General features: G+C 40.1%; 2 protein-coding genes across 3 annotated transcripts in view; one reads left to right on the plus strand and one right to left on the minus strand.

Annotated features, from left to right (window-relative positions):
- Window positions 1-15059, minus strand: part of LOC308636116 (protein SLFN14-like) — a gene marked incomplete at both ends in the record, with an annotated part of 462924 nt that overhangs the window by 41026 nt on the left and 406839 nt on the right. The gene's annotated exons all lie outside the window — the stretch shown is intronic.
- The window catches only part of LOC308636277 (protein SLFN14-like), a gene marked incomplete at both ends in the record, with an annotated part of 238084 nt that continues 224309 nt past the window's right edge, over window positions 1285-15059 (plus strand). The window contains 4 exons of one of the 2 annotated variants that reach the window (XM_081271688.1): window positions 1285-2341; window positions 3681-3809; window positions 4718-5435; window positions 8389-9214. In XM_081271688.1, coding sequence (XP_081127814.1) covers window positions 1285-2341; window positions 3681-3809; window positions 4718-5435; window positions 8389-9214 — 2730 coding nt within the window. Of the gene's footprint in view, window positions 2342-3516; window positions 3810-4717; window positions 5436-8388; window positions 9215-15059 lie in introns of those variants that run through there. The other variant, XR_014019387.1, reaches the window with a different exon arrangement.

A 15059-nucleotide genomic window follows, 5' to 3' on the forward strand; every position in this document is an offset into this window, starting at 1 on the left:
GTTTTTAAACACTAAAATATATAATTTATAGTTAAGGCTAAAAAGAATATTTATTGCAGAGGATGCTCGTAAGGCCAGTATGATTTATAAAGTGACGCAGTCTCCCTTGATTTCAACACTCAACCCTTTCTGCCTTGGAGCTGCAGGTGACAAGATGGGGCCTTTGGTCGGTGAGGGAAGATCTCCAGAGAGACCGCCCAGACCTGGACTCGGCCTGTGGGGCGTTGCCCAAAGTGGTCTGCTCTAGAGGCACCCGAGGCACAGGGACGCCAGGGTGCTTGAGAGGAGAGGGGTCCAGGACCTTCTCATCCCTGCCCATCCTGGCCCTGTACCTTTGCATTGAGGACGTGTTGAGGGGAGGTGGCAAGAGTGTGGAGGCTGAGGCGGAGGCTGGAGAGAGCACGTGAGGGAGGAGTGTGGCGGGAGGCTCCTGAGGGGACGGGCAGTGCCCACAGGAGGGACAGGCCGTGGCTCCACTTCCTATTGCGCTGCTACCAGTGACTTCCCGCAGTCGGAAACTGTTCACAGCTTCTCTGTATCTCTTTCACGTTGTTTTGCTGCTATGGGAGGATCAGTTTTTGTTTTACGATGGCATATACTGCCATGTGCTCGTTTTAATTTTCTCATAGAAAATTGTATTACAGATGCCCTTTTTTGTAGTTTTTTTTTTAATGTGATCAATTTTGACTTGATGAGATTACTGCTCTATTCCAAAAAGGTCCCTGTTCACGATACCTCATGCTTCACTTAGCCATGTGTAGACCCACCAGTCGGCTCTGTCTGCCTCGTGGACAGACACACAGACGAATCCCAAGCCGGCCCCGGCCAACGGGGCCACGTCCAGGAGACCTGCGCAGGCCTGTCGCTGCCCAGCTGTGTCCCTGCGCCTGTAGTGCTGGGCTCCGCCGGTCTGGACGTGCCATTGTGGTATAGCTTCGCCAGCTGTGCCGCTCTTGACGTGTAGTTATGAACATTGCATGTTGTTATTATTATTGTGATACCAGTCTGTCTTACGTGCCACTGTGGTGCTGGGCCGTAGGACTCATCATCGGGATGATTGGAATAGCTTCTGGAATTGTTGGAGTTTCGGGTGCGTTTCCTCTGTTCCATGTGCTAGTGTTGTGTTTGTTCTTGTTTGTTGATTACAGCATGATGCTAAATTAAAGACTCCAAATCTAAAAAAAAAAAAAAAAAACACAAAAAAACATAGAAACCACATTTCTGTCCTGATTACGTATAGGAACGCCTTTCTCTTGTGGTTCAGAGTGAAGAGAGGCTTCTGAGATGGAAAATCTTAAAACTGATGTAGAAATGCACTATGCTGAGCTCATCGTAAAAGTGGGTAAAGTGACTTTTGGAGAAGAGAACAGGAAAAGGATGACCAATAGCAGTTTGAAAAGAATTGAGAATTCAAATATCATCCAGGCTATTTGTGCACTGTTAAATTCTGGAGGGGGTGTGATCAAAGCAGAGATTGATGATGAAACCTACAGTTACCAATGTCATGGACTGGGACAGGATTTGGAAACTTCATTCCAAAAGCTCCTTTCTTCAGGTTCACAGAAATACCTTGATTACATGCAGTACGGGCACAATCTCCTGATTTTTGTGAAATCATGGAGGCCGAATGTTTGCAGCCTCCCACTGAGGATTTGCAGCTTGCGCTCCAATTTATATCAGAAAGACGTGACTTCTGCCATTAACTTGAGTGCCAGCAGTGCCCTGGAGCTTCTCAGAGAGAAATCATCTAGAGTTCCAAGAGCTAGACCAAAGCTGAAGCTGCATCCTCAGAAAGCTCTCAACAGATACATTCAGGAAGAGGAAGACATGAAGATGTCTGCCTTGGAATTTTTTGAAAGGGATAAACTCATATATAAGGAGAAACTCAACTTTACGGAGTCAACACATGTCGAGTTTAAAAGGTTCACCACCAAAAAGGTTGTACCTCGGGTTAAAGAGATGCTGCCTCATTACGTCTCCGCATTTGCCAACACTCAAGGGGGATACCTAATTTTCGGGGTCGATGATAAGAGCAAAGAAGTGTTTGGATGTAGGAGAGAAAAAGTGAACCCTGAGTTACTAAAAAAAGAAATAGAAAACTGCATAGAAAAATTGCCTACATTCCATTTCTGTTGTGAGAAGCCCAAGGTGAAGTTTACTACCAAAATCTTGAATGTATACCACAAAGATGTCCTGTTTGGTTATGTCTGTGTGGTTCAAGTAGAGCCTTTCTGTTGTATAGTATTTGCAGAGGCCCCAGATTCCTGGATCATGAGGGACAATTCTGTCACAAGGCTGACAGCTGAGCAATGGGTGGTCATGATGCTGGATATTCAGTCAGGTAAAGAGGGAAGGGAGTCACTGTCTAGGGAGGGGGGGAGGAGCTTCCTTCTCTGCCTTTTAAAATAGACCAATTAAAATAGAAATGTGCTTTTTGCTTACAGAGGTTCTGTCATGATGGTGTCCTTTTTCTAACATATTTAGTTCCAAAGACTCAGGATCTGAACTCTTTGAGGTTAAGAAATACTTGGATTTCACTCCGTTTGGAGAAAGTTTTAGTATGCCATCCATCATGAATTAGTAAAAGTTTCCTTTTATGCACTTTTAAGGCTTCTTTAAAAAGTTTTGCAGGCTGATTTTCCTACTCTAAGTGGAAAGTCTCAGCCTACAGATGATCTTTGGAGAAACACTCTTTAAGAATGATTTTGAAGGGCTGGGCTGTAGCTCAGTGGCAGAGTGCTTGCCTACCATATGTGAGGGACTGGGTTCGATGCTTAGCACATAAAAATGAAACAAACAAAATAAAGACATGCTGTCCATCTACAACCACAAAAAATATAGGTTAGTCCCATTAATCCTTTTAAAAAAGAATTACTTTGCACTAAGACTTTCAAGGGAAACATATTTTGACAAATATGAACTGTTTCAATACCCCTGGGAGCTAATACTTTAAACCACTGGATTTGTGGCACCACCAAATAGGGGAAAATGATAAGAAGTTCCTAGGACAGGGGCTGGCAGTTGGGGAGGAGAACCCCTAGTGTTATTACTTCCCTTAGAGTTTTGTTCCCTTACAGCCTTGGTGATTCCTAATCAATCCACAAAGGACTTATAGACTGAACTGAGCTTATTACCTGGGCTTCATTGTTAGTACGTTCCAAATTTGATAAAAGAAGCTTAGATCATCAGATCAAGATTCTAGTGATTATAGAATTTTATTTGATTATCCTTTTTCTGGTTCAGAATTTAAATTTGTTTGATTCACCTTCCTCCCCACCCACGCAGGCACCAAATTAGAGACTTAAACAACAACTGTAAGAATAAAATCAACTTGTACTTAACCTTCACTGACCCCCTAATAGATACTCTTTCTTCTTAGAGATGACCTGGAATCCGATCATTAGAGTTGGAGGGACACTTAGGGATCATCACCTCCCTCTGGCATGAGAGAAGTGAAATGACTTGTCTAAGATGGGCACACAGTGAGTTAGATTGTGCATGACCCCTGCAGCTGTCCCCAGACTTCATTCTTGACATGCAGGCTGGTTGAGACATAGTTAGAGTGACAGCAGCTTAGGCACCATACATATCACATGTGTCCAATAGGAAGAGCAGTAAAAAAGTTCTTTTACTTCTGATCTTTATTTTTGTCTAAAACAACTTTCCATGTGATTGTTTAGCTCCTCCCAGTTTGGCTACTGACTGCAGTGCTCACCGGATTTCATCAACTTCATCTGCCCTAAGAAGCCCAGCATATCCCATGAAAGTCATGGAATTTAAGGGAGTTCTGCAACAACGTTTGTTTCCAGGTATTCCCTCTTGATTTCAGCTGAGTAGACTATTTGTTTTGTAAAGTTAAGATGGGCACTAAGGGTAAGCTCAGTGGTAGTGTGCTTGCCTAGCATGTGCAATACCCTGGGTTCAATCTTCAGCACTGGGGGGAAAAACAGCTGGGAGAAATCAGTAGCAATTGGTCCAAGTCCTTCTTCTTAGAGAAAGCCAAGTATAAGATTAAACAGACATAATGGTCCTGAAATATATATATATATATATATTCATACACATGCATATATGTATATATGGGATCACCGGAACTCCTTCTCAACCTCAGCACTGTTGACATTTGGATCACATAATTCTTTATTGGGGGGAAAGAGGGTGCCTTGTGCATTATGAGATGTTTAACAGCATTCCTGGCCTCTACCCACTAGATGCCAGTAGCGTCCTTTTAGTTGTAACAATCAAACATTCTCTAGACATTGTCAAATATCTCCTAGGCAGGGGCAGAGTTGCCTCTGGTTAAGAATCACTATTCTGAAAGAAAGCTCTTAGTTTTCCAAAAGCATCAGGTTCATTAAAAGTCCTTAACAGGGGGACTGGGGATATAGCTCAGTTGGCAGAGTGCTTGCCTCGCATGTACAAGGTCCTGGGCAGGAAGGAGCTCCTTCCCAGCAGTTGTAGACCATCCAGGGTTGAAGGAAAGAGCTAGGAGGCTGTTCTGAAAAGATCCCTCCCTAAGAGCTTTCCCTTGTGCTAGAGCTGCCTTAGACTGTGAAGAGTCCTTGGACTGACTGCAGCCTTGGACTGTGAAAAGGGGATGTTCTCTTTGAAACTAGGAAACCGATAGCCAAAGTCATCCTTTCCTACTATGTTGTGGGAATACTTAGTTATGCTTTTGTAAATGTTGGTAACTCACTCCTGTTCCTCAAATTTTCAGTGACACAAGAAGAAACGATACAATTTAAACCAGAATCCCTCTGTAAGAAGCTGTTCTCAGATCATAAAGAACTGGAGGAATTAATGAAAACACAGATGTGCCCTTGTTCTCAGGGGATTGTGATATTTTCTAGAAGCTGGGCTGATGATGTTGGCTTAAGCAAAGAGCAGAACGTCCTGTGCGATGCTCTCCTGATAGCAATTAACAGCCCCCTGGTACTCTACACAGTGTTAATAGAGCCAAATTGGATTGAAGGGTATGAATATGCTCGAAACACTGCTCGTCGGTTAAAGCAGAAACTGCAAAGTGTTAGTGGCTACACAGGGAAAATGTGCATCATTCCAAGGGTGATCCACCTGGCCAGCAGACAGTGTAGACCTGGTGAAGTCCTTGTACACTACCTCCAATCCTACAGGCTCTCCAATGTGGATGAAATGGAGAACTTGCTGCAGGCCTTTGTGGTCATCTCACTGTGCTCCAGGTCTCTTCTGAGTGACCAGCTGGGCTGTGAGTTTTTCAGCCTGCTTGTAGAGGAGCAGAGCAAGTTGCTTTCCAAGAACCTTCAGGAAACTCGGGAATTGTTCATCCACTGCCTTCCAGGAACCAGGAAGACAGCCCTAGCCATGAAGATCATGGAGGAAGTGAAGAACTTGTTCCACTGCAAACCTAAAGAGATCCTCTATGTTTGTGAGAGTGTCACCCTAAGGGATTTTGTGATGTAAGAATTTTACCAACTAAATTTTAAAAATGTGTTTTCAGTTGAAGATTTTGTGATGCCTCTTTCCTGCAGAAGTTTGAGCCCAACCCAGTTACATATATCCAAATGATCAGGTAGTTGAGTTGTAAATGGGTAATTTGTAATGTTCAAGTTTAAACATATTATAAATAAGCCAAATATGTATAACTTGAATTTATAAAGCCATAGATCGTGGATTAAAGCCACACTTGTGGCTTTAAATCTATGACAAGTAGAAATTAATATATCTGGGTTTTTTTTGATACTGGGGATTGAACCCAGGGGATTGAATTGGGGATTAACCACTGAGTTACATCCCCAGGCCATATATATATATATATATATATATATATATATATATATATATATATATATATGGTCTCACTGAGTTGCTTAGTGCCTCGATAGGTTGCTGAGACTGTCTTTGAACTCTTGATCCTCCTGCCTCAGTCTCCTGAGCCCTAGGATTACAGGTGTGCTCTACCACATCTGGCTATTTTTTTTTTTAGAATTTTTAATATTTATTTTTTAGTTCTCAGCGGACACAACATCTTTGTTTGTATGTGGTGCTGAGGATCGAACCCGGGCCGCACGCATGCCAGACGAGCGCGCTACCACTTGAGCCACATCCCCAGCCCCCCACATCTGGCTATTTTTTAAAAAAATATAACTTTTGCTTGATAATATTTTAAAGTCATAAGATTACTCACTGTGCTTAGTAGGAACTCAAAATTTAAATATAATTTGACTTTTTAAATAACATGTTGCTCTAGATCAATAATTTTAGAAAACATGAAAAATTAATTCTAATTTAAACCTCTAGTTTTCAATTCAATAATATATATTGGTTATTATACAATTCAGTCAATGAGGGCAAATTCATTTTGATTTTTTATTTGGTTTACTATATTCAAGAAATGCTTTTGAAAAAAAAAGAAATCTTTTGAGTACCATTTATATATTAAATGTATGAGTTTTTCAGCCTGCTTGTAAGGAGCAGTGTTAGAGGGGAAAGTATATCAAAGACTTTGTTGTTAAAAAGAAACAACATAAGTGTTGTGTAATTAGTATAAGAAAGATATGGTTATTTTAACAGGTGGTAGGAATATTAGCAAATACTCTGGTGAAAGAGACTCTTGGGCACACTTTTTTGTTGTTGTTGTTTGGAGGGAGCACACTCTTAATAAATCAGTAGAAGAAATAAAATTGGAGTGTTTTCCAAACAAAGAGCACAGCAAGTTCAAAGGCATGGAGACACAGAGATCCAGAGTGATAGGTCTGACGGGAGCAGTGTGGGGCAGGGGGTATATGGTAGGTGTTGGTGTGGGAAGGGAGGCAGATGCAAGATTATGAAGGATCCTGTGAACTCTGCTAAGGATTGTATTCATTATTATTTTTTTAGTTGTCAATGGATCTTTTTATCTTATTTATTTATTTATATATGGCACTAAAGATCAAACACAGGGCCTTACACATGTCAGGCAAGTACTCTACCACTGAGCCACAACTCCAGGACTGTATTCATTATTAAGCTTTATGGCTTAGTTTTAAAAAGATCCCTGTCAAGGGCTGGGGCTGTAGCTCAGTGGTAAAATGCTTGCCTCGAATGTGTGAGGCACTAGGTTTGGTCCTCAAAACCTCATACAAATAAACAAAGATACTGTGTGTTCGTGTACAACTAAAAAAAATATATATATATATATATATATATATATATATATATATATATATATATATATATATATTAAAGATCCCTATCAAAAGGCTAATTCAGGGCTAGGGTTGTGGCCCAGTGGTAGAGTGCTCACCTAACATGTGTGAGACACTGGGTTCAATCCTCAGCACCACATAAAAACAAATACAATAAAGGTTATGTGTCAATCTACAATAACAAAAAATTTTAAATGGCTAATTCAACAAATTAGGAGGATGAGGGTGATGGGATACAGAGATAGCTAAGAATCACTTCTTCAGGCGCTCACAACAATCCAAACCAGAAGAGAAGAACAGTTATGGATCAAGGCATAGAGAAAAAAAGGCTCAGGGACTGCACTAAGCAAAATTAGGGAATCTGTAGGAGTGTGTACTGTTACTTACATTAAAATTAGAGAAGGTAAGAAATAACCAAATTTGTTAAGGGGGAAGTTATATGTATATAAGATTATATATATACACACACAAACATATTTATAATTATATAATTATACACATACATACATATGCTACAACATAAAGAGACATTGATCTGAGAGAAAAAGCCTCCGAAACCTAAAGAAGTTTCCAGTTTTGTTCTATGAGTAAGTGAAGAAATAGAATTTGCTTTAGAGGAATTTGATTAGTGTGTTACTTTTCTGTTTATAAAAATTATGATATGCCTCGGAAGGCTATGCTCCAGCCCTAAAAAAGACAGAAAGCAAAGAAATGGTAGTAACAGGTACAAATTACTGTGGGGATTTCCTTTAGCTGAATGGATCTCATCTTCAAAAGATGGTCAAGTGGAGCTGGGGTTGTGGTTCAAGTGGTACACCTCTGAGGCACCGGGTTCGATCCTCAGTACCACATAAAAATAAAATAGAGATATTGTATCCACCTAAAACTAAAAAATAAATATTATAAAAAGATAAATAAATATTAAAAAAGATGGTCAAGCAGTAGAAATGGACCTCTAATAGAAACAATAAAATCTACTTATTTTATAATAATGAAAATTTTACCTGCATATTTAACTAAATGACCCCAAAGAGGAGTGTGTAAAATTCCGCGTTCTATCTACCAGGTAGCTTGTAAGTTAAGCAGTTTTGCACTACTCATAACACTATTGAATTGATGAATCTGCCTGCAGAGAATTAGCCTGATTTCAATCCACAGAGTAATGAATGCTAGTGTTCCCTTGGTTTATGTGTCTGAAACCCTCTTCTCTTTTTCATCCTTACAGTCAAAAAACCACCTTCCATGCTGTGACCCAAAAAACCTTCATGCAAGGGGAGTTCCCCAAGATTAAACACATAGTGATGGACGAGACTGAGAATTTCTGCAGTAAATACGGTGATTGGTACTTGAAGGCTAGAAGAATCACCCACCCTGAGGTGAAGGGGGTTGGAAGTGAAGACCCTCACCATGGGATCCTCTGGATTTTTCTGGACCCTTTCCAAGTCCATCATGCAGATGACAATGGCCTTCCCCCTCCTTCTGCTCAGTTTCCTCGAAAAACAATCACCGACGGGATCCACTGTGCTCTGGAAATAGCAAATGTCATGAAAGAAGAAATGAAGATGATCAAAGCCAACCCTCCCTCCAGCATGTCTCTGGACACATTGGCATTGTTCCAAGAAGCATCCTATGAGGAAGCAATGTTTGCCCAGGCTCTGCCTGGGGTGTTTGAAACCAAGACTAACCTAACAATAGAACAAATAGCAAATTATGTGGCAGAAAGATGTCACAGCCTCTTCCAATGTGGCTATAGGCCCAAAGATGTAGCAATTCTGTGCAAGAGAGTAGAGGACACAGGACGCTATAAGCTTGCACTGCCTACAGCAATTAAGGACCATGGAGCAACAGAAGTTCTATTTAGCCATGCCACTGGTGTTGGGGGCAATCATATTATTTTAGACAGTATTCAGCAGTTTTCAGGACTGGAGAGAAATATCGTGTTCGGGATTAGTTCAGAATGTTCCCAGTCTGAGAAATTTCATAAGCTCTGCTTTGCCTCAAGAGCCATTAAACACCTCTACCTCCTTTATGAAAAGAGGGCAACCTTCTGAAAATTATTATAAATAAACATAGGGAGCCAGAAAAAGCAGAGCTTTCCTCCTTGACAGATGGCAGCTGTTCCTTTATAATATTATATGTAAAGAAACCAAGGCACATCAGTATGGCCTGGAGCCACAGAAATGTCTCTTGGGGCTGAGCCTGGCTTGCAGTGGCACTGCTTTTTTCTGGGTCCACCTCTCCTCCCTGTACAATTACAGCAGACTTAGGATTGATCCCCTGTCTCCAGTCTTCCTAACTCAATCCAGCTTTTGTTCTGTCATGCAAGCAGTTTATCCTCAAACAGAGAACTGCTTTTATGACATCCTCTGCTAGCACACCTCCTGTAAGTCCCCATAGCCTTCAAACCAAGCCAGTTCTCCAGGCTTCCCATGATGTGCCCTGAGTGACTCTCCTAACCACACCCTCAACTACACCTCCAGTGTCCTAATGTACCCCAACCTAATGCACCTCACTGGCCTATTTTGTCGGGGTGGTAGGGTGTCTTCTAGAACAATTACTTTGACTGGGTCTCAAGAGTGGCACCTGGGCTAGCATCTCGTATGGTTATAGGTCTCAAGCTTTACAGTTCAGAACTTGATTTCCTCTTTGCACCAAGTCTATGCATGAATCAAAATGCTATTTTGTTAATTCATGTTGAGGATTGCTGTAACGAGTTGGGTCAAAGGCTTTTGCTAATCTGTGCATTCAACAATAGCATAGGAAGCCAAATTATATGAGCAGAACTTTACAATTGTGTAATCTGACTCAAATGTAAGGAGTACTCAGGCTACATCAGACTATTGAAATATCTATTGTTATATTGCAATCATTTCTAAAATAAAGATATTTTCAGCACAAGGACTATGCAGGTCAGGTTTATAAGCTAACTCAAATTTAGAATGCCAAGGACCATTAGTTGTTCAATACTGTCTGCCTAGGTGAAATTTTTTCCCCTTAATTTCTAAAGTTTCTGGGTTGACCTCCAGTCTTTCCCTCATCTACCGCAACACATACACACTTTGCTTACATTCATTTCTACACCTGTCAATACACTCGTATGCTACACAGCCTCACACTGCTGCTGGCCTGAAACTTGTCTGTGAGAGGCCTTTGCACCTCTCTGATCCTTTTCATGATGATTTGGTGTTGATTTTATAGTCCAACCCTCAGAGCTCTTTTATAGGGATCCTGGGTGGCAACTCTATCACCTATACCACTCACACACATTCCTGCCTCTTGGTCTGTCCCTGGTGTTTTTTTCAGTCTTTAACCTTTTTTCTGTCCCTTCCACTTTGAAATCCTTACTCTTTAGTCAAGTGCTTCAAATGCCCATCTCTTCCATGAAACTTTTACCATCTTCCTGATGGTGAAGTGGCCTTTGTGGCCATTCTGTTGCTTTAAAAAGAATATATTGAAGATAGCATCCAATTCATTCCAAACTGTTCACAGAAGTTGTTGTATCCTAGCAGAATCTATGTAAATCTTCCTGGCATATCCTTTTTCCAATGTTTGGGAAATATATTAGAAATAAAATCAGTTCCCTTTCTTTAGCCAGCTCCCCAAATGGATAAGCCATTCTCATGCCCTTCAATAAAATCTTGCCTTTGTAAGGGTTTTTTTTTTTTTTTTTGGGTATTGGGTTTTGAACCAGGAGTGTTTTGCCACTAAGTTACATCCCTATTCCTTTTTGAGACAAGGTCTTGCTAAGTTGCTAAAGTTGACCTCGAATTTGAAATCCTCTTGCCTCATCCTCCTGAGTCTTGGGATAACAGGCATGCACAGCAGCACCCTGCTTTGTTTTTGTTTTTTTAATATTTACTTTTTAGTTGTAGGTGGACACACAATATCTTTATTTCATCTTTATGTAGTGCTGAGGATCGAACCCAGTGCCTCATGTGTGTGTGCTAGGCCAGTGCTCTATCACTGAGTCCCAGCCCCAGCCCTGTTTTTTTTTTTTTTTTAAAGACAAAGCCTTGAACTTTCAGGGTTCAATGATCCCCTTATCTCAGCCTCCTAAATAGCTGCGACTACAGGCAAGAGCCACTGTACTCATTGTTTAATTTTATAATATGGGTTTTTAAATTGCTTTGGAAGTATTCTTATTTTCAGACTGTTTTTAACTTTTAGAAAAGTTTGGGAAACTTGATAGATACTGAGGAGGCTTCAATCCAGGAAAAAACAATGTGGAAATACTCTTGGATATAATTTCAGATACAGGTCCTCAGCCTTCCAGAGGTGGGAAGAGCAGACCAGGTTTGGAGAAACTCTCTTAGCTGACATTTTGAACTGTTCTGGCCCACCAGAGGGACCAGTTGTAACCCAATGGCCGGCTGTCCTGGACAAGGATTGAATGGAAAAACTTCTCCCCTGCCTCCTATTGTTTCAAGTATGGTATGTTTCTTGTTGTTTTTTTTTTCTATTATACTGCCTTAATATGATGGATAAAACAACAAAATTATTCAGATAACAGAGTTTCCAGCTGTGAGAAGCTTCAAAAACTTCCTTTTAAAAAGGAGGGTAGGGGCTGGGACTGTAGTTCAGTGGTAGAGCACTTGCCTAGCATGTGTGAGGCACTGAGTTCAATCCTCAGCACCATATAAAAATAAAAGTAAATAAAATAAAGGTATAAAAAAGGAGGGTAATATAATATTGTCATCTAAGTTTGAGAAATGGAGAAAAAAAAGGTACTTAAATCGTATCAATTTCCAGGCATGATTTTTTTTCAGTTTGCTGATTTATTTCCATTCTTTATTGATATAAAAACACTTTTACATAGTTATGATCAAATTTTGTAATCAGCTTTATATCCCATCTATGTGCTTTTTTGTATTTTACATTTTTGTGAAGCATTGCTACAGATTGTATTATTGTTCCAAATAATTCACCCCCTCCTATGTCTTGACCCTTTGCATTAGAGCTGGGGATATTTTCTTATGTGGACTTGGCCATGTTACTTGATGTGGCCAATGAAATATTAGTGTCTGTGATGTGGACACATGTCATATATGTTTTTAGCATTGAATTTGTTCTCTTGGGTTTCTGTCATATGAAACACATGCCCTGGATGGCCCATCGGTCACCAAGGAATGAGAGACATATGAAGCCAACTTCAACTCAACTCATAGCCTGAGTCAAGTTCAAACAATCCTAACTAAATCAGACAAATCCCGACTGATCTGAAAATGCATGAACGAGAAATAAACATTTGTTATGGTTTGGTGTGGGGTGTCCCCCAAAAGTTCACATGTGAGACAATTTAAGAAAGTTCAGAGAAGAAATGATCAGGTTGCGACAGCCTGAACATCAGTGAATTAAACCTTTTTTGGGGATTAGCTGAGTGACATATAGAGGAAGTGGGGCATTGTGGGTGTGACTATGAGGTATATATTTGTATCTAACAAGTGAAGATCTCTCTTTCTACTTTCTGATCACCCTGTGAGCTGCTTCCCTCTGCCACACTCTTCCTCCATGATGTTCAACCTCATCTTAAGCCCTGAAGAATGGAGCCAGCCTTCTGTGGACTAAGATCTCTGAAACTGTAAGCTCTCAAATAAACTTTTCCTCCTCTATATTTGTTCTGGTTAGGTCTTTTAGTCCCAGCAGCAAAAAGGCTGACTAAAACAATCTTTATTATTTTATGACTGGCTGTTTGCTTAGTAACAGTGGCTAACTAATGTAGGCATTTCTCCATGTTCTAGGATGGTCTTCAAAATTATAATTTTTAGTAGTTGTACAACATCCTAGCCAAGTAATGAAATTTCAATAGACACTTCCTTTTTATTTGTGTCAATAGCAATTTTATGCTACTAAAATTAAGCCAGGCGTGGAGGCATACAATGTTTTCCTTTTCTAGTATATTTATAAATTCCCCAAAATGGAATTTCTCGAGCAAAAGGGTGGTCTGAATAAATCACATTATTTATGTTGATACTGATGGGAAGTGCATAGAAAACCCAATTGCAGTACAGTTTTATTTATTTGCCTGAAATAATAGAACAAAATGCTGACATCAGTTTCTGATCACAAAAGATAGATATTCATATCTCAGAAAAAGGTGACCGCAAGGGACCATGGAGAGTAAAACCAAGGTTCATCACCTTGCATCAAGACCTTGGAGGAAAAGCATAATGTGGAGAATTATGGATGGGATTATAGCCTTGTACCATGGCACCTGGCTATATTTTCCCTTATTATTGTTTACTATTTCAGAATTATCTTGGCCTTTTGCATTTAAAGTTCCTGTTTTAATTCAGGGAAGGTTGTCTACTTTGCCCAGTTGTACATCTTGGAAGAGGCATGTGATGGGAGAAGGAGGACTGAGGACAGTGAAGAAAGCGCGGGCCCCCTTCCTAGACAGGCAGATATGACAAACCCCACAAGTCATTGTTAATACCTAAGAATGTCTTTACACCTACATTCCTGTCTTCTCTGACATATATGACTATGGCTCACATGTATTAAATGTTTACTGTGTGGCAAACACTGTGAAAATTGTTTTAAATAAATCATTTAACCTCCCGGCCGTCTTTTGAATTATGTATAGCAGGACTTAATTATGTAAGGCAAGATAAGGTACTGTTTTTTTCCTACATTTTTTAGTTGGTGTATTATAGTTGTAGATATTGATGGGATTGGTTGTTACATGTTTGTTTGTGCACACAATATAACAATATAATTTGTCCAATGTAACTCCCCAGCACTTCCCCCCTCCCTCCCCATCACCCACCCCTTGTTCACTTTCCTTTACTGCTCTCTCTTTGATTTTTAGGGGATCCATCTCCACCTTTGTTTTCGTTTTTCCTCTCTAGCTTCTGCATACGAGAGAAAACATACAACCCTTAACTTTCTTTTTTGGGGGGACAGGGATACTGGGGATTAAACTCAGGGGCACTCAACCACTGAGCCACATTTCCAGCCCTATTTTTTTATTTTATTTAGAGACAGGGTCTCACTGAGTTGCTCAGCGCCTCACTTTTGCTGAGGCTGGCTTTGAACTTGTGATTCTTCTGGCTCAGCCTCCCACGCTGCTGGGATTACAGGCATGCACCATGGCGCCTGGCCGACCTTTAACTTTCTGAATTAGACTTACTATGATGGTCTCAAGTTCTATCCATTTTCCTTTCATTTTTTTCTTTATGGCTGAATAAAACTCCATTGTACATGTAGACCACATTTTCTAGGATTAAGTACTGTTAAAACCTTGAGTCCTAAGGTCAGATTGACCCTGGCTTGAATTCCAACTCTATTGATTTTTTTAAAATACTTTTTTAGTTGTAGATGGACATTATACCTTTATTTGTATTTATTTACTTTTATGTGGTGCTGAGGATTGAATCCAGTACTCACACATGCTAGGCAAGTGCTCTTCCACTGAGCTACAATCCCAGCCCTCCAACTCTATTCTTACTTGGCTGGATGACCTTGGCAATTTGCTTTACTCCTGTAAGACTCCATGTTCTCATCTGTAAAAGAGAGGAAAAAGTTCATAACTATGCCTGAAGAGAAAGATGAAGATTGAAATAAGTACTACATTTAAATAAAGCCTGTTTTGTGGGAAATTAAAAAAAAATTGGCCCTTATAAGCTCTGATTTGTAGGTGAGAAATCTGTGACTTAAAAGGTGAATACCTTACCCAAGATCACAGAACTAGTAAGTTCTGAACGATGATTCAAATCCGTTTGTTTGCCTCCATAGTTCATATATGCCTCTGAAGCCACCTCTCTCTACATAAATATGAAAGGCATAAGTATCCATATTGATAGTATTTTATGTTGATACTAGGATTGAATATACTTATATATTTTTAGTATTCACCAACTTGATTATATTTAGCTTCTAAAATTTTTGTCCCAAATC

This window comes from Spermophilus citellus (genome assembly GCF_964194105.1).
Source record: "Spermophilus citellus genome assembly, chromosome: 17".
In the NCBI taxonomy this organism is placed as follows: Eukaryota; Metazoa; Chordata; class Mammalia; order Rodentia; family Sciuridae; genus Spermophilus; species Spermophilus citellus.